Here is a 20,006-nt window from a genome sequence, read left to right as displayed (position 1 = left end):
TTTGACGCATGTGACAAATAACATTTGAAGAGAACACAGTGGCCTCCATCATTCTTAAATGGAAGCAATTTGGATCAACCAAGACTCTTCCTAGAGCTGTCTGCACAGCCAAACTGAGCAAGCGGGGGAGAAGGGCCTTGGTCAGGGAGGTACCCAAGAACCTGATGGTCACTCTGACAGAGCTCCAGAGTTCCTCTGTGGAGATGGGAGAACCTTACAGAAGGACAACCATCTCTGCAGCACTCCACTAATCAAGCCTTTATGGAAAAGTGGCCAGGCAGATGCCACTCCTCAGTCAAATGCGCATGACAGCCTGCTTGGAGTTTCACAAAAGGCACCTAAAGGACTCTCGAACAATGAGAAACAAGATTCTTTCTTCTGATGAAACCAAGATTGAACTCTTTAGCCTGAATGCCAAGTGTCACGTCTGTCTGGAGGAAACCTGGCACCATCCCTACGGTGAAGCATGGTGGTGGCAGAATCATACTGTGGGTATGTTTTTCAGCGGCAGGGACTGGGAGACTAGTCAGGATCGAGGGAAAGATTAATGGAGCAAAGTACAGAGAGATCCTTGATGAAACCTGCTCCAGAGCCCTCAGGACCTCAGACTGGGGCAAAGGTTAACCTTCCAACAGGACAACGACCCTAAGCACACAGCCAAGACAAAGGAGTGTCTTCGGGACAAGTCTCTGAATGTCCTTAAGTGGCCCAGCCAGAGTCCGGACTTGAATTCGATCTAACATCTCTAGAGAGACCTGAAAATAGCTGTACAGCGACGCTCCCCATCCAACCTGACTTGAGCTTGAAAGGGTCTACAGAGAAGAATGGGAGAAGCTCCCCAAATTCAGGTGTGCCAAGCTTGTAGCGTCATACCCAAGAAGACTCCAGGCTGTAATCGCTGCCAAAGGTGATTCAACAAAGTACTGAGTAACAAATGTGGAAAAAGTGTTGCACTGTATTTATATTCTGCCTCATCCTAATATTTAAATTTGAATTAATTCCATTATTTTACTTTTTAGATTTGCTTGTATTGTTAGATATTACTGCATAGTTGGAGCAAGGAACATAATAATTTCGCTACATCCACTAAATATGTGTATGTGACCAATAACATTTTATTTGATTCACTACCACCTGTGCCATAAAGGTATAGACCTCAAGGCAGAGGCCATAGTACTCTCACATACAGGGAACATAACGTATTACAGCTTAGATGATGCTGGCAAAATATGACATTATACCAGCCATAATCATTAAACCAAATGTTTTTCAGAAATCCATCTGTCAAAGAAAATTATGCATGGTAAAAGTACGTCTCTGGGCCGGCTGAAGAAGGCAGAAACTGTAAGATACTTTTATGGGCGTGGTTCGTTGTTACGTTCTCGTGTTCAACATGGCGGCCCCCATAGATTTAGAGCTGAAGAAGGTAAATCATTTAATCCTCTTTTCATTCTTTCTATCAAATACAATGGTCGAATAAGTTAAGTGTAACAGGGAAATGATTCAACAGTTTACCAAAAATGATGTATGTGTTATTTATAACAAAGCGTTAAGATGTGATTGAGTCATGCTGCATGGCTTGTGCGCTAACGTTAGCTTGCTAGCCAACGTTAGTTTCTGAATTCATGCGCTGTCAGTTAGTTAGCTAGATCGTGGCAGTTGGGTTAGCTATCTAGCAACAGTGTGTAGATACTAGCTAGAAGAAATATTTGACACGATGAGTCATCACTTACATTTTCATCAGACAATATTAGACCTAGCTAGTCAAACAAAACTAAAACAAGTCAAAGCACAAGTCTGTTATAGCTAGCCTGCTAACTAACGCTAGCTATAATGAGCAGAGATGGTTCCTCAGTGATAGGACAATGGGATCATTTTGACCAGACCTATGTTCACTATTTGCCATCATTTCAAATACTTACTAAAACTCTACTAGTCTTGAGCTTGCCTATTGCAATAGAAAAGTCCTAAAAGTGTAAACCCCACCCACCGAAGACTGCAGGCAGCCTAAAGCAATTGTTCAAGCGATTTCAAATATGTATTTTTATAGAAACGCAGGTCTGATTTTTGATGTTTGAAATAATGCTGTCATATTTGTTCATGCAGGCCTTTGCAGAGCTGCAATCGAAAATGATTGACACACAACAAAAGGCGAAACTGGCAGATCTTCAGATCGACCAGCTCACTCGCATGAAGAAACATGCCAACCTGACACATGCAGAAATAAAAACCCTACCAGACAACACCCGCATGTATGAAGGAGTAGGACGCATGTGAGTAGTATTCTCTGGCAGTTTACTATTGGATTTCACTAATAGAACACTTCCCATGAAGAAACATAGTCCTTATGTATGTATTCATGTAGCCTATATATGAATTATAACAGATACATATGTAACATTTGTTACAGTAACAACATTAAATGTTATATATTTTTATTGTTATTAAACTCACCATGTCTATTTCAAATGGGGACAAGCACTGTTTATGACACAAACTGTTCAAATCACTCTTGATTGTGGAGAGAATTTTACAGGTTAAAAGCTGATTTCCTTCAATTCTACACATTTTGTCATGGGGTGCAAAGAACATTTTGCAGTTTAAAAACATATTTTCTTGCAATTCTAGGGGGCAAGCCCCACAGTTTGGGAACCACTGTTGTAGATGATTGTTCATCTTGTCATATACTCTAATGCAGGGGTTCCCAAACTTTTTTGCCCACAACCCCATTTTCATATCTGAAAATTCTTGCGACCCCAACTAGGCATGAAATTGTCAGCTAGTTATTGTCATGCAAAAGTCCGCCGTCATGCCAAATATACACCATCACCATAAATCCATTATTTATTTGAGTCAGTTCTAAAGAAACATGATATAAAGAAAATGTATTTCAGAAAAACAGAATTAGGTTTTTTATATATATATTTTATTTATGTAACATTTATTTAACTAGGCAAGCCAATTATGAACAAATTTGGGCCAATTATGAGCTGCCCTATGAGGCTCCCAATCATGGCCGGTTGTGATACAGCCTGGATTCGAACCAGGGTGTCTGTAGTGATGCCTGAGTTGCAGTGCCTTAGACCGCTGCACCACTCGGGAGCCCAATGTTATGTTAGTTATCTGGCTATGTTCTGGCTATGTTCATTGCCATAGGTTGGCTAGTTCATTTAGCTGACAAGATATTCTTATCAGTCCCGTGCCATTATTTTATATTATGATTTTATAGTAAGAAGAATATAATTGAACGTAGCTGAATGAAATAGAAATTATATTTTTACCATTATGGAGCGAGTGCGCATATGAAGTGAGTGTAAAAGGGCTAATTTGAAACAGGTCCTTAATGCTAGATTTTGTTATTTGGGAACTTTAGTTGTGAATGATACAAACCTTAGAATGTCTTAGAAATCAAAGCATACACTACATGACCAAAAGTATGTGGACACCTGCTCGTCGAATCTCATTACAAATCATAGTATTTATTATGGAGTTGATCCCCCCTTTGCTGCTATAACAGCCCCCACTCTTCCGGGAAGGCTTTCTACTAGATGTTGGAACATTGCTGCGGGGACTTGCTTCCGTTCAGCCATGAGCATTAGTGAGGTCAGGCACTGATGTTGGGCGATTAGGCCTGGCTTGCAGTCGGCATTCCAATTCATCCCAAAGGTATTTGATGGGGTTGAGATCAGAGCTCTGTGCAGACCAGTTAAGTTCTTCCACACCGATCTGGACAAACCATTTCTCTATTTCTCTATGGACCGTGTTGTGCACACGGGGGCATTGTCATGCTGGAACAGGAAAGGGACTTCCCCAAACAAAGTCTGAAGCACAGAATCGTCTTGAATGTCATTGTATGCGTTGGATAATAATAGTTGACGCAAACTAGGCATCTAGGGTTTTTCCAGTAGGACAATGCTCCATGCCACACAGCCACGTCAATCAAGGTGTGGATGGAGGACCACCAGATCAAGACCCTGTTATGGCCAGCCCAATCTCCAGACCTGAACCCTATTGAAACCTGTGGAATGTGATCAAGAGGAAGATGGATGCAAACAAAGCCGAGCTGCTTGGATTTTTGCGCCAGGAGTGGCATAAAATCACCCAACATCAATGTGAAAGACTGGTGGAGAGCATGCCAAGACACATGAAAGCTGTGATTGAAAATCAGGGTTATTCCACCAAATATTGATTTCTGAACTCTTCCAAAGATCAAGCATTATTAGTATTGTTTTGTTTAAAAATGAATATGAACTTATTTTCTTTGCATTATTCGAGGTCTGACAACACTGCATCTTTTTTGTTATTTTAACCAGTTGTTATTTTCTGCAAATAATTGCTCTAAATGTAAATTTTTTACCCAAACACATACCTATAAATAGTAAAACCAGAGGAACTGATAATTTTGCAGTGGTCTCTTAATTTTTTCCAGAGCTGTATACTCTGAGTTATCCATGTCAATGCTTAAATCACATTAGAATACCATTATTTTTTTTTAGGTCTTGAATAATAAAAAAAATGTGTGTGTGTGCGTAATTCCCTTTTAATTGCGCATCTGGGCCTTTTAATTGTGCATCTAGCGAGTGAGAAATGTGCCGGTCTAGCAATGGTTCTGTACAGCTGCTGCTCATTTCATGTCAGTTAGCAAATAACATGGTAGATACAAATTATATACTTACTCATGATATACTTCTGCCAGGTAAGCCTACTTTGCACTTACCATTTAATTTAAAAGGTTTTGGGGAAAGTATTTCTTTTCACACAGAGTGATAGAGAAACTCATGCACCACACAGACAGGCTATATTGCTGGAAATTAATTGGCAGATATTGTATTATGTTTGGCTTTTTACGCCAATAGTGTTTAACCAGGGGTAGGATAATGTCAATGTTCCGTTGTTTAGATAGTAGCCGGGAGCTTGTGGTGTCTGATACTTGTGAGATTTGTTTATGACAGTTTGCAGTAGAAAACATGAAATATTGCATGTACTTTCTGAGTTTTGGCGAGCTACTCCTATGTGGGCTGCGAGCTACTGGTAGCTTGCGATTGACCTGTTGGAGACCCCTGCTCTATGCTAAAAGAGTCCGTCATTGAAACAAACCAGACCCTAGTCTCTGCTGTTGCCTAGGGTTAGGTTTTTGAGACACTTCACACACTGACTTCATGCTCTCCTCTGTCTCTCGCTCTCTCAGGTTCATCTTGCAGTCTAAAGAAGATATCAACACACAGCTGACTTACAAACAGAAGACAGCAGATGAGAAAATTAAGGAGCTTGAGGTATGCAGTAATATTGGCGTAGATTTTTTATTTTTTAAATGTTAATTTAAAATTTAACTAGGCAAGTCAGTTAAGAACAAAATCTTATTTACAATCAGCTCGGGGATTTGATCCACGAACCTTTCAGTTACTGGCCCAACGTTCTAACCTCTAGGCTACCTGCCGCCTATGTGTGCACAGATCCAGACACTTTTGAATATTTCAAAGGTTTAGTCCTCGATATCTCTCCCACTTAGCTTAAGACTTCCTGTAGATCAGTGTTGGGATCGATTCACTTTTACATTCCCTCAGTAAAGGAAGTGAATTGAAATGCAACTCATGAATTGAATTTCCAGTCACTTTCTGAAATGACCCAAACCCTACTGTAGATGTTGTAGTCAATACACTGTGTGCCCTAAAACCAGTTATTGCATTCCTTCCACAGCCGCTCTTTTTAAAAATCAGAAACAGATGTTTGTTTTCCCTCTGCAGTCTCCAATATAACCTGTATCATTTTCTGTACCATGTATGCTATTCATATTTGAGACCAAATGAATGATGGCTTAAGGGCATTTTTATATTGGGTTGAAACGGATATCTGAAAAAACAGGCATCTCATGCCTGCCAAATACAAATGGTGCAAATAATATATTATTCACTTCTAAACTATACAAATGTGTTCTTCCCTTATGAAGTCGGTGGCTGTGTGAATGGCCCTGTGTCTATTTTCAAGGCAACTTGACACTGGGTTATCAGGCCATGGCGGAAGTGACTGAGAGAACCACCTCTTTAGCGCAGCAAGCATGGAATTCTCTCCCCTATGTGTTTAGATATAGAAAGTGACAGAGAGACAAACACTCCCACAACTTCTCTGTAGCATCTTTAAGTGGAACTCCAAGAGCTGTTCCTTACTCAAGTTTCAGCTGACACAAATAGCTTTTCCTGGGTGTTGAGTTGGGGTTTCACTCCTATTTCTCTACTTCTGAAGTACATAGAAATGCAAATAACATGGCGTTTATTAACCCCAACAACTAGTGTCAAAGACCTTGATTGAACCTGTGGCGTGAGATGTATCATGTCAGAATGACTTTCCAGCCTGACCTGTCAAGAACATGGCCCAATGGGGACAAAACTCCCATACACCACAGGAAATATTGGTCACAAAGAATGTCGTCCGCTGGATCTTTTTTTATTTTTAAACTAATGTTTCACACTGGTCTTTTGTCTGCATTCGATCAGAAGAGCAGTTCCTAGTTTCGTCCTTGTGGAAACGAGCATTGTGTTCAGTGGGATATCCCTTTGTTATATCAATCAGCAGTTGGTTTGAATCAATAGGCACCTTTCCACTGTTCAATGTAACATAAGTGCAAAGTTGAGTATAACTGTATATTTCAGGGAAGGGATGTTGTCAGGTGCTCCATTGGGCCTTGTGTATCAAAGGGAGCTACTGCGGTTGTGTTCTATGCAAACAAAGGGAAGTCTAACTTCTGTGGTGACCTGGGTGGTCCTGTTCGAAACAATTGAGCCAAAGAAATGTTTTGGTATGAGAATTGTTTTGGTATGCTTCCCCAGATTTGTGCTTCGACACAACCCTGTCTCGGAGCTATATGGACAATTCCTTCGACCTCGTGGCTTGGTTTTTGCTCTGACATGCACTGTCAACTGTGGGACCTTATATAGACAGGTGTGTGCCTTTCCAAATCATGTCCAATCAAGTTGTAGAAACATCAAGGATGATCAATGGAAACAGGATGCGCCTGAGCTCAATTTTGAGTGTCATAGCAAAGGGTCTGAATACTTATGTAAATAAGGTGTTTCATTTAAAAAAAAAAATTATACCTTTGCAAAAATTTCTAAAAACCTGTATTTGCTTTGTCATTATTGGATACTATGTGTAGATTGATGGGACATTGTATATAATTTAATCCGTTTTAGAATAAGGTTGTAACGCAGCAAGATGGGAAAAAGTCAACCGGTCTTAATACTTTCCAAATGCACTGTATTTAGGCTTGCCATAACAAAGGGGTTAAATACTTATTGACTCAAGACATTTCAGATTTTCATTTTTAATTAGTTTGTAAACATGTGAATACTTTCTGAAAGCTCTGTATGTGTGGTTTCTGGCCTTGGGTCTGAATGTGGCCTTGTCCAGTGGTGTGGTGTAATCCCAGACAAGCCCATGACATCACCCTGGTCAACTCTATGTCTCGTGGCTCTGGAGCGACGCCCAGGGTTCCCCTCTTACGGGACAGGATTGTGGTCATAGCCTCACTCACTCGTAATCAAACTGGCATGTCAGACAGATGTTATTTTCTTTTTTTTTGCCAACTAATGCCTCCCAGCCATTTTCTGTTTCATTAGTCTGTGCTGTTTCCCATGGTTACTGTATGGCTAGTGCTACAAAAACAAATGGCTTGTCAGCTGAAAGACTGCAAATAGCAGACCACATTTATGTTTTTGAACTTTTGGAGAGTCTTCTTTGTTCTATATGCGTGGTGGGTTTGTTGCCAAAAACAAGACTGCTCGCTGTTTGTAAAGGCTAACTGCTTCCTACCGTCAGTGAATGACTCCTATCTCAGACCCTGAGTCACTTTACTCTTTGGGATGTCATTTCATTTTTTAATTAATTTAAATGTTTTAACCTTTTTATTTAACGAAGCAAGTCACTTAAGAACAAATTCTTATTTACAATGACGGCCAACGTTGGGCCAATTGTTCGCTGCCCTATGGGACTCCCAATCACAGCCGGTTATGATACAGCCTGGATTCGAACCAGGGTGTCTGTCGTGACGCCTCTAGCACTGAGATGCAGAGCTTTAGACCGCTGTGCCACTCGGGAGCCCAGGGTTCCCACCAATGGACCCATTCACACTGTATTTAGATCCAGCCTGGAAGTTCTCTCGTGTCTGTGCATGAACTCATCTCGGAGGGGTTCCACTGGTAATTTATGAGGTTTACATGATGTCATCAGTATTCCAGTGGGCCTGCTTCCCCTCGTGATACCCAGGTATGTGTGATGACTGCAGTAACAATGACGTTAATGAGGCACTGCTTTGGCCACTGTACAGACTGTCATTGTACTTAATCTGTGGTGGGTGATGACATGTCTTTTAAACGACTGTCAGCGCCCTCTGTTATAGTTCTTCTCTTTTTCAACGGGTTATTAAGGGGTGATTTATTATTATTACCCCTGGGGTTTGGGAGGATGGGTAGATGTTGGTTACATAGCCATTTAACACTTCAGCAGCAACCTCATGTTGTTCAAAGAACCAATGTGATTTGCATCCATATATGAAATGGAAATGTTTGTTTTGGGGTCATTCCATTTGATTTCAATCACTTTTTGACCGCACCCATACTTCAACCCATATTTGCACATGGTTGAAGTGGTCCTGAAAACTAACTTTTTAGACCTGAATGCCAAAATATTCAGGAGATAGAGGGGCTCAAAGTTGACTCGTTTTGCATACTCTACCATCCATTTCTTCATCACTGGAAAAGACAAACGGTTGAGTTTTATATAGTTTAAAAGCTTACAAACAGAGTTGGCAAACTCTTGTATAGTTTCTTGAAAACAATTTGTTAAAATCAAATTCTGAAACTTTTTTTTTTAAACCTTCAATTAAATTTCTTTTCATTTACGCATATGTTGTAGCTTAGACCTTATTTTACATCATCTGAGGTGTTTGTGTTGTGCCCGCCACCAGTTGAGACACAACATGCTCTTGAAAACAGCGTGGGTGCCATGTTTTGGCTGATAAATGTATTAAAATGGGAATGAAATAGAAATTAACTGGCAGCACATAGATGGTTGGAGGTCCACACATCAGAGAATGTTGACTTGAACGAGAATATCAGTTTTAAATTATACTGTCAATCATCCATAGGAAACCTATTGAAATCATAATAACACCGATAGTAGAACAGACATTCAATGGTGGGTGGACCAGTGGCAATCTGTGGAACTATTTGGAAGTTTCAATTTCAATGATGTGCCAGCTAAATTGCAGTGGTCTGAAGAGATATGTCCATTGTATGAAATCTATTTCTACGATTTGAAATGACACCCAGTCTGTATTCAAGAGTATGCTGTGTCTCAACCAATGGCAGGCACAACACAAACACCTCGGATGGTGTAAAATGGGGACTAATCTACACCCTAAGAATTGTGAGAAAAAATAATAATTTTAAAGGAAAAAAAAAGAGAGCTTTTAAATTATAAAACTACTTTTACCATGAGCAAATATGTATGACATTTTTGTTCGAATCAAAAGGGGTACCATCAAAGTGATTAAAATCAAATAGAATGCCTTCGGAAAGTATTCATACCCTTTGACCTATTCCAAATTTTTTTAATAGCCTAAATTCAAATTTTTATTAAATTAAGACCTAATGTTTTTTCTTTTTTTTTACTCCTTTTTCTCTCCAATTTCGTGGTATCCAATTGGTAGTTAGTCTTGTCTCATCGCAACTCCCGTACGGACTCGAGAGAGGTGAAGGTCGAGAGCTGTGCGTCCTCCGAAACATGACCCGGCCAAGCTGCACTGCTTCTTGACACAATGCCCGCTTAACTCGGAAGCCTGCCGCACCAATGTGTCGGAGAAAACATCGTACACCTGGCGACCGTGTCACACCTTTGGCGGCGATTACAGCTTTGAGTCAACTTGGGTATCAGATTTGCGCATCTAGATTTGGGGATTTTCTCCCATTTCTCCCATTCTTCCTTGCAGATTTTCTCAAGCTCTGTTAAGCAATCAAGTCTTTCCACAGATTTTCAATAAACCCTAAGGAAAAATAGTACTGCTAATAACAATAACGAGGCTGCATACAAGGGGTACCGATACCGAGTCAATGTGTAGGGATACGGGTTAGTTGAGTCCAGTGAGTGTACATCGAGTCAGTACATACAATACATAATTATAAAATAAGGGGTACTTGGGAACATAAAACTTCACCCCAGCACGTCATTTGCACTCTGAAGCAGGTTCTCATCAAGGATTTGCCTGTGTTCAGCTCCATTCATTGTTCCCTCTATCCTTATTAGTCTCCCAGTCCCTGCCGATGAAAAGCATATTTATATTCTGCCTCAGCTTTATGCCTCATCACAATTATATCTCGGAGCTCTACAGACAGTTCCTTGGCATAGTTTCTGCTCTGACATGCACTGTCAACTGTGGGGACCTTATATAGACAGGTGTGTTTCTTTCTAAACAATTTCCAAACGATTTAATTGGCCACAGGTGGACTCCAAGTTGTAGTGACATTTTCAAGGATGATCCAAGGAAATTGGATGCGCCTGAGCTCAATTTGGAGTTTCATAGATAAGGGGTGTGAATACTTATGTAAATGATATCAAATAAAAATGTATTTGTCACATGCGCTGAATACAACAGATCGTAGACCTTACCGAGAAATGCTTACTTACAAGCCCTTAACCAACAATGCAGATCAAGAAATTGAGTTTACTAAATAAAGGAAAAAAGTAACACAAAACAACAATAACGAGGGTATGTACTAGAGGTCGATTAATTAGGGCCAATTTCATGTTTTCATAACAATCGGAAATCTGTATTTTCGGACACCGATTTGGCCTATTTATTTATTTTATTATTATTCTTATTATTTCTTTTACACCTTTATTTAATCATTATTTAACTAGGCAAGTCAGGAACGCATTCTTATTTTCAATGACAGCCTAGGAATGTTGTGTTAACTGCCTCGTTCAGGGGCAGAACGACAGATTTTCACCTTGTCGGCTCGGGGGATCCAATCTTGCAACCTTACAGTTAACTAGTCCAACGCTATAACCACCTGCCTCTTTGCACTCCACAAGGAGACTGCCTGTTACGCGAATGCAGTAAGCCAAGTTAAGTTGCTAGCTAGCATTAAACTTATCTTATAAAAAACAATCATTATCACTAGTTAACTACACATGGTTGATGATATTACTAGTTTATCTAGCGTGTCCTGCGTTGCATATAATTTGACTGCGCATACAAGTATCTGACTGAGCGGTGGTAGGCAGCAGCAGGCTCATAAGCGTTCATTCAAACAGCACTTTAGTGCGTTTTGTCAGTAGCTCTTTGCAATGCTTAAAGCATTGTGCTGTTTATGACTGACTTCAAGCCTATCAACTCCCGAGATGAGGCTGGTGTAACCGAGGTGAAATGGCTAGCTAGTTAGCGGGGTGCACACTAATAGCGTTTCAAACGTCACTCGCTCTGAGACTTGGAGTGATTGTTCCCCTTGCTCTGCATGGGTAACGCTGCTTCGAGGGTGGCTGTTGTCATTGTGTTCCTGGTTCGAGCCCAGGTAGCGGTGAGGAGAGGGACGGAAGCTATACTGTTACACTGGCAATACTAAAGTGCCTTTAAGAACATACATTTAAAAAATTGTCCGATTTAATCGTTATCGGCTTTTTTGGTCCTCCAATAATCGGTATCGGCGTTGAAAAATCATAATCGGTTGACCTCTATGTACAGTGGCTACCGGTACCGAGTCAATGTGCAGAGGGGTACAGGTTACTCGAGGACATTTGTACATGTAGGTAGCGGTGAAGTGACTGCATAGATAATAAACAGTGAGTAGCAGCAGTGTAAAAAAAAAAATGGGGGGGCAATGTAAATAGTCCAAGTGGCTGTTTGATTGTTCATCAGTCTTATGGCTTGAAATTGAAGGAGCCTTTTGGAGCTGGACTTGGCGCTCTGGTACCGCTTGCCGTGCAGTAGCAGAGAGAACAGTCTATGACTTGAGTGACTGGAGTCTTTGACAACTTTTTGGACCTTCCTCAGACATCGTCTAGTATATAGGTCCTTGATGGCAGGAAGCTTGGCCCCAGTGATGTACTGGGCCGTACGCACTACCTTCTGTTGCGCCTTGTGGTCAGATGCCATGCAGTTGCCATACCAGGCGGTGATGCAATCGGTCAGGATGCTCTCAATGGTGCAGCTGTAGAACTTTTTGAGAATCTGGGGACCCATGCCAAATCCTTTCAGTCTCCTGGGGGGGGGGGGGGGGGGGTGTTGTCGTGCCCTCTTCATGACTATATTGGTGTGTTTGGACTCTGATAGTTTGTTGGTGATGTGGACACCAAGGAACTTGAAACTCACGACCTGCTCCACTTCAGCCCCATTGATGTTAATGGGGGCCTGTTTGGCCCTCCTTTTCCTGTAGTCCACGATCAGCTCCTTTTGTCTTGCTCATATTGATGGAGAGATTGTTGTCCTGGCACCACACTGCCAGGTCTCTGACCACCTCCTTATTGGCTGTATCATCATTGTTGGTGATCTGACCTACCACCTTTGTCATCAGCAAACTTGATGTTGGTGTTGGAGTCGTGCTTGCAAGGCAGTCGTGGGTGAACGGTGTATAGGAGGGGACTAAGCACACACCCCTGAGGGGTCCCCGTGTTGAGGATCAGTGTGTCATGTGTTGCTGCCTACCCTTACCACCACTGTCAGGAAGTCCAGGATCCAGTTGCAGAGGGTGTTTCGTCCCAGGGTCCTAAGCTTAGTGATGCGCTTTGAGGGCACTATGGTATTGAACGCTAAGCTGTAGTCATTGAACAGTTTTCTCACATAGGTGTTCCTTTAGGTGTCCGGGTGTGAAAGGGGAGAGTGGAGTGCGATTGACATTGCATCATCTGTGGATATGTTGTATGCAAATTGAAGTGGGTCTAGGGTTTCCGGGATGATGGTGTTGATTTGAGCCATGACCAGCCTTTGAAAGCACTTCATGGCTACCGACGTGAGTGCTACGGGGCGGTAGTCATTTAGGCAGGTTACCTTCACTTTCTTGGGCACAGGGACTATGGTGGTCTGCTTGAAACATGTAGGTATTACAGACTTGGCCAGGGACAGGTTGAAAATGTCAGTGAAGACACTTGCCAGTTGGTCCGTGCGTGCTTTGAGTACACGTCCTGGTAATAAGTCTGGCCCCGCAGCTTTGTGAATGTTAACCTGTTTAAAGGTCTTGCTCACATCGGCCATGGAGAGCGTAATCACACTGTTGTCCGGAACAGCTGGTCCTCTCATGCATGCTTCAGTGTTGCTTGCCTCGAGCGAGCATAAAAGGCATTTAGCTCGTCTGGTAGGCTCACGTCATTCGGCAGCTCTCTGCTGTGTTTCCCTTTGTTGTCCGTAATAGTTTGCAATCCCTGCAACATCCGACGAGCGTCATTACCAGTGTAGTAGGATTCAATCTTAGTCCTATATTGACGCTTTGCCTGTTTTTATGGTTCGTCTGAGGGCATAGCGGGATTTTTTATAAGCGTCCAGATTAGTGTCCAGCTCCTTGAAGCGGCGGCTTTAGCCTTTAGCTCGGTTTGGATGTTGCCTGTAATCCATGGCTTCTGGTTGGGTTATGTACTTACGGTCACTGTGGGGATGACGTCGTCGATGCACTCATTGATGAAGCCGGTGACTGAGGTGGTATACTCCTCAATGCCATTGGATGAATCCCGGAAACATATTCCAGTCCTGTAGCGTAGCATCCCCGTCATCTGACCACTTCCGTATTGAGCGAGTCACTGGTACTTCCTTCTTTAGTTTTTGTTATGGTCAGATTTGCCAAATGGAGGGCAAGGGAGAGCTTTGTTGTTGTCTCTGTGTGTGGAGTAAAGGTGGTCTAAAGTTTTTTTGTTTTTTTCCCCCTCTGGTTGCACATTTAACATGCTGGTAGAAATGAGGTTAAACGGATTTAAGTTTGCCTGCATTAATGTCCCTGATGAGCATTTTCTTGTTTGCTTTTGGCCTTACACAGCTCTTTGAGAGCGGTCCTAGTGCCAGCATCAGTTTGTGGTGGTAAATAGTCGACTAATATAGATGAGAACTCTCTCTGTAGATAGTGTGGTCTACAGTTTATCATGATATACTCGGCCTCAGGCGAGCAATACCTCGAGACTTCTTTAATATTAGACATCGCACACCAGTTATTGACAAATAGACACGCACCCCTGCCCCTTGTCTTACCAGATGTAGCTGCTCTGTCCTGCTAATGCACGGAAAACCCAGCCAGCTCTATATTATCCATGTCGTCGTTCAGCTACGACTCGGTGAAACATAAAATATTGCAGTTTTTAATGTCCCGTTGGTAGGATAGTCTTGATCGTAGAACATCCAGTTCAGTTTCCAGTGATTGCACGTTGGCCAATAGGACGGATGGTAGATGCAGTTTACCCACTCGCCAACAAGTTCTCACAAGGCACCCCGAACTCCGCCCCCTGTATCCCATTCTTATCTATAGGCGAATGATGGGGATTTGGGCGTGGTCTCATGAAAGAAAAATATATGCCAGATATTTCTGTATTTCATTTTGAATCAATTTGCAACAATTTAAAAAAAATATGTTTTCACTTTGTCATTATGTGGTATTGGGTGAGAGAACAAGTCTATTTAATCCATTTTGAATTCAGGCTGAAACACAACAAAATGTTGACTAGGTCAAGGCGTATGAATACTTTAAGGCACAGTAAATAGGGATATGAGTCATCAGTAAATGTCAAGTAATCATTGGCAGAATTGTTCTGTCGACATTTGTTAGAAACTTCGATAACATCAAGCGTGCAACAGCATTCGTTCAGAATAGGCTTCCTCGGCATCTGATGTAGGGACCCGACATGACAACGGGTCTATTTGTTGTTCCGTCTGTGTGCAGTCTTTCTACCTTGCCATTGTTTCCCTGGCTCAAGTCCTCAGAGCTGGTCATCGCATACATGAGGATCCATGCACTGTACAACAAGACTCACTGACATAAATGCAAGAGGACCAGCATTGATTCCATAAGCTCAACATTAGATGAGGGTATATTGACTCCATGACACTGCCTGTTTGAGGTCAATAGGGCGTCCCTAATAATTCTTGTTTAATGGGATGGCCCCTTGGGCTTCGTCACTCGGCTACGTTAGTTTTTCACCGTAACATAAATCTGTGAATAAACAAAAGGCTCAACTTTTCCTGCATTCCACACTGGTGAGAGGGCACATATGTTGCCTTAGATATGGGTCTTAACATGTTTTGACAAGGAACATTATACACGCTACAGTGCATTCGGAAAGTATTCATACCCCTCAACCTTTTCCATATTTTGTTACAACCTTATTCTAAAATTGATTAAATAGATTTTCTTCCATCATCGATCTACAAAATACCCTATAATGACAAAGCAAAAATGTTGGAGTGTCCCCCATTCTTCTCTGCAGATCCTCTCAAGCTCTGCCAGGTTGGATGGGGAGCATCGCTGCACAGTTATTTTCAGGTCTCTCCAGAGATGTTTGATAGACAAGCCTAAGATTGCCAAGCGTCGGCTGGAGTGGTGTAAAGCTCGCTGCCTTTGGACTCTGGAGCAGTGGAAATGTCCTCTGGAGTGATGAATCGCGCTTCACCATCTGGCAGTCCGACAGACAAATCTGGGTTTGGCGGATGCCAGGAGAACACTACCTGCCCCAATGCATAGTGCCAAATGTAAAGTTTGGTGGAGGAGGGATAATGATCTAGGGCTGTTTTTCATGGTCCGGGCACCTTAGTTTGGGTGAAGGGAATTATCTGGATGTCTGCATAAATTGGTCATCAAATTTGATCTGATCTTCATCTAAGTCGCAACAATAGACAGACAGTGTGCTTAAACGAATAAAACACAAATTATTGTATTTTCTTGTCTATATTGAATACATCATTTTAACACTCACAGTATAGGTTGGAAAAGGCTAATCCAAAACTTGATTGGAGTCAGGAGTCAGCTAACCTGGAGTTCAATCAATGAGACGAGATTAGAGATGTTGGTTAAAGCTGCCTTGCCGTATAAAAAAACTAATCACAAGAAGCATTGCCTGATGTGAACCATGCCTCGAACAAAAGAGAACTCAGAAGACCTAAGATTAAGAATTGTTGACTTGCATAAAGCTGGAAAGGGTTACAAAAGTATTTCTAAAAGCCTTGATGTTCATCAGTCCACGGTAAGACAAATTGTCTATAAATGGAGAAAGTTCAGCACTGTTGCTACTCTCCCTAGGAGTGGCCGTCCTGAAAAGATGACTGCAAGAGGACAGAGCAGAATGCTCAATGAGGTTAAGAAGAATCCTAGAGTGTCAGCTAAAGCCTTACAGAAATCTCCGGAACATGCTAAAATCTCTTGACAAGTCTACGATACGTAAAACACTAAACAAGAATGGTGTTCATGGGAGGACACCACGGAAGAAGCCACTGCTGTCCAAAAAAAGCATTGCTGCACGTCAGTTTGCAAAACTGCACGTGGATGTTCCACAGCACTACTGGCAAATATTCTGTGGACAGATTTAACTAAAATTGAGTTGTTTGGAGGGAACACACATGTGTGGAGAATAAAAGGCACAGCACACCAACATCAACCTCATCCCAACTGTAAAGTATGGTGACGGGAGCATCATGGTTTGGGGCTGCCTCAGGGCCTGGACAGCTTGCTATCATTGACGGAAAAATGAATTCCCAAATTTATCAAAACATTTGCAGGAGAATGTTGGGCTATCTGTCCACCAATTGAAGCTCAACAGAAGATGGGTGATGCAACAGGACAATGATCCAAAACGCAGAAGTAAATCAACAGAATGGCTTCACCAGAAGAAAATACGCCCTTCCGACTGAGATGCTGTGGCATGACCCCAAAGAGAGCAGTTCACACCAGACATCCCAAGAATATTGCTGAACTGAAACAATTTTGTAAAGAGGAATGGTCCAAAATTCCTCTGGACCGTCGGATCTGGTCTGATCCGCAACTACAGAAAACATTTGGTTGAGGATCTTGCTGCCAAACGAGGGTCAACCAGTTATTAAATCCAAGGGTTCACCTACTTTTTACAACGTGTGCTATGAATGTTTACATGGTGTGTTAAATGAAGACATGAAAACGTATAATTGTTTGTTTTATTAGTTTAAGCAGACTGTCTTTTTGTGTCCTAGCTGAAGATCAGATCAAATTAAATGACCAATTTATGCAGAAATCCAGGTATTTTCAACAGGTTAACATACTTTTTCTCGCCACTGTACAATTACATTCTAGATGATTCTGTGCTTCCAACTTTGTGGCAACAGTTTGGGGAAGGCCCTTTCCTATTTCAGCATGACAATGCCCCCGTGCACAAAGTGAGGTCCATACAGAAATGGTTTATCAAGATCGGTGTGGAAGAACTTGACTGGCCTGCACAGATCCCTCACTTCAACCCCATCGAACACCTTTTGGAATGAATTTGAACTGCGAGCCAGGCCCAAGCACCCAACATCAGTGCCCGATCTCACTGATGCCCTTCTGGCTGAATGGAAGCAAGTCCCCGCAGCAATGTTCCAAACATCTAGTGGAAAGCCTTCCCAGAAGAGTAGAGGCTGTTATAGCAGCAACGGTGGGGGGGGGGGGGGGGGACCAACTCCACATCAATACCCATGATTTTGGAATGAGATGTTTGACGAGCAGGTTTCCACGTACTTTTGGTCATGCAGTGCACATCCCCCTATTCTCTGTTATAGGCCCATATATTCTGTGGAGCAAGACCGACTGGGTAGGAATAGCACCCGTTGTTATTACTTGACTGACTGTAGGCCTATGCATTCATATTAACAGAAATTATGTGCCTGGTCTATAGCTTTGCGGTGTCAGTGATGTGTATCGAATTGATCCTGAACTATCTGTGAAAGGTGCTGTAAAGTCCCTTTATGGCCACATTCTCCGACTCGCTCACCAGGTGTCCGTGGCACATGTGGCCTTTTCCCTGCAGCATTTAGAACTTCGTGCAGAATACATTTTCATTGAAACTGGTTCCAGGGGTGGATATTTGGATAGTTCTTTGTACAGAACGTTTTAAATGGTATGCCCATCGATTTCACTTGAAATTCATGGGAATACTATTTAGAATGTGTCTCTGTATGTAGACATGTATCCATTTCTTGTGTTCCCCAGTATTGTGAAGACATCTGCCATCTCCAGAAATGAAAAAGGAAAATATCCCTCTGAGGTCATGATGGGTAAATGAGTGGTTGACTGAATCTGTCCTTTTTGTCCTCTCTACAGCAAAAGAAGACGTACCTGGAGCGCACTGTGAAGGATGCTGAGGACAACATCAGAGAAATGCTCATGTCCAGGAGGGCCCAGTGAGATTGAAACACCAATACAAATGCATACTTTCGCTAATTTGTGACTTCCCTCTGATATAATTTGTGTATGTTATAACCAGCTACAGTAAACCTTAATGACTGACCAAGCAGGTGCTGTTCTCCATATGGAGTCTGAGGTTTTCTTGCTTCTCTGCCAGTACTGTAACATCTGCCCTGTTACTTAAGTTATACAATCTGAAGGGACTGTATCTTCACATTAAATAATCATCTTGGACTGTGTCTTGCAATGTCATTTTAACTTCTCAACCTTTTTTGTTTGTTACTGCTGCAGTTTGTTGATATGATAATAAAAATGGGTAATGAAACGAGAGGATTGTGCCGTGTTTATTGTAGAGGCTTATTGGCTGCTGGTGTGACTGTTTAATCAGTCAAGGGTAGACTTATTTGATTCCTGTGTGTGTGTGTGTTTTTGCATGTGCACGATTGTTTGTTCCTTCCTATATGTCACTGGTTTCCTGTCAGGAGGTTTTGGGCTTCCTGATATCCTGTCTGCTCTCTCTCCATATCTCTCTCCTTGAATTGTCCTCTTGCCCTCCCCTCCCTCTCTTTGACATCACCACCCCACTCTGTATCATTGATTGTGTGTCCGTCTCTGTTGGCAATGTTCTATAACAGAGTAAAAAGTCTCCACCCATAAAATGCGGTTAAGTGCTTAATTATACTGCACTTTGCTGTATCCATCGTCTTGCTGTGTCTTATTTATTCTAAAAGGTCAAATATCCCGTGATTGGAATGTACAGTCGTGGCCAAAAGTTGAGAATGACACGAATATTAATTTTCACATAGTTGGCTGCCTCAGTTTGTATGATGGAAATTTGCATATACTCCAGAATAGTGATCAGATGAATTGCAAAGTCCCTCTTTGCCATGCAAATTAACTGAATCCCCAAAAAATATTTCCACTGCATTTCAGCCCTGCCACAAAAGGACCAGCTGACATGTCAGTGATTCTCTCGTTAACACAGGTGTGAGTGTTGACGAGGACAAGGCTGGAGATCACTCTCTCATGCTGATTGAGTTTGAATAACAGACTGGAAGCTTCAAAAGGAGGGTGGTGCTTGGAATCATTGTTCTTCCACTGTCAACCATGGTTACCTGCAAGGAAACACATGCTGTCATCATTGCTTTGCACAAAAAGGGCTTCATAGGCAAGGATATTGCTGCCAGTAAGATTCCACCTAAATCAACCATTTATCAGATCATCAAGAACTTCAAGGAGAGCGGTTCAGTTGTTGTGAAGAAGGCTTCAGGGCGCCCAAGAAAGTCCAGCAAGCGCCAGGACTTTCTCCTAAAGTTGATTCAGCTGTGGGATTGGGGCACCACCAGTACAGAGCTTGCTCAGGAATGGCAGCAGGCAGGTGTGAGTGCATCTGCACGCACAGTGAGGTGAAGATGTTTGGAGGATGGCCTGGTGTCAAGAAGGGCAGCAAATAAGCCACTTCTCTCCAGGAAAAACATCAGGGACAGACTGATATTCTGCAAAAGGTGCAGAGATTGGACTGCTGAGGACTGGGGTAAAGTCATTTCCTGAATCCCCTTTCCGATTGTTTGGGGCATCTGGAAAAAAGCTTGTCCGGAGAAGACAAGGTGAGCGCGACCATCAGCCCTGTGTCATGCC

The 20,006-nt window shown here is 42.2% G+C and overlaps 1 protein-coding gene across 1 annotated transcript; it reads left to right on the top strand.

Moving 5' to 3' along the window:
* The first annotated feature begins 1,373 nt into the window (after positions 1 to 1,373).
* On the top strand, positions 1,374 to 18,695 carry pfdn1 (prefoldin subunit 1). The gene is made up of 4 exons (NM_001160698.2): positions 1,374 to 1,426; positions 2,107 to 2,273; positions 5,189 to 5,273; positions 18,285 to 18,695. Exons 1-4 carry the CDS (start codon positions 1,394 to 1,396, stop codon positions 18,366 to 18,368), a joined length of 369 nt encoding a protein of 122 aa, NP_001154170.1. The 5' UTR covers positions 1,374 to 1,393; the 3' UTR covers positions 18,369 to 18,695.
* The last annotated feature ends 1,311 nt before the right edge of the window (positions 18,696 to 20,006 follow it).

The sequence above is a fragment of the Oncorhynchus mykiss genome, chromosome 12, assembly GCF_057628025.1.
Source record: "Oncorhynchus mykiss isolate SJ-2025 chromosome 12, ASM5762802v1, whole genome shotgun sequence".
NCBI lineage: Eukaryota > Metazoa > Chordata > Actinopteri > Salmoniformes > Salmonidae > Oncorhynchus > Oncorhynchus mykiss.
Note: the sequence above shows the minus strand (reverse complement) of the source record. Positions and strands in the feature narration are given on the sequence as shown.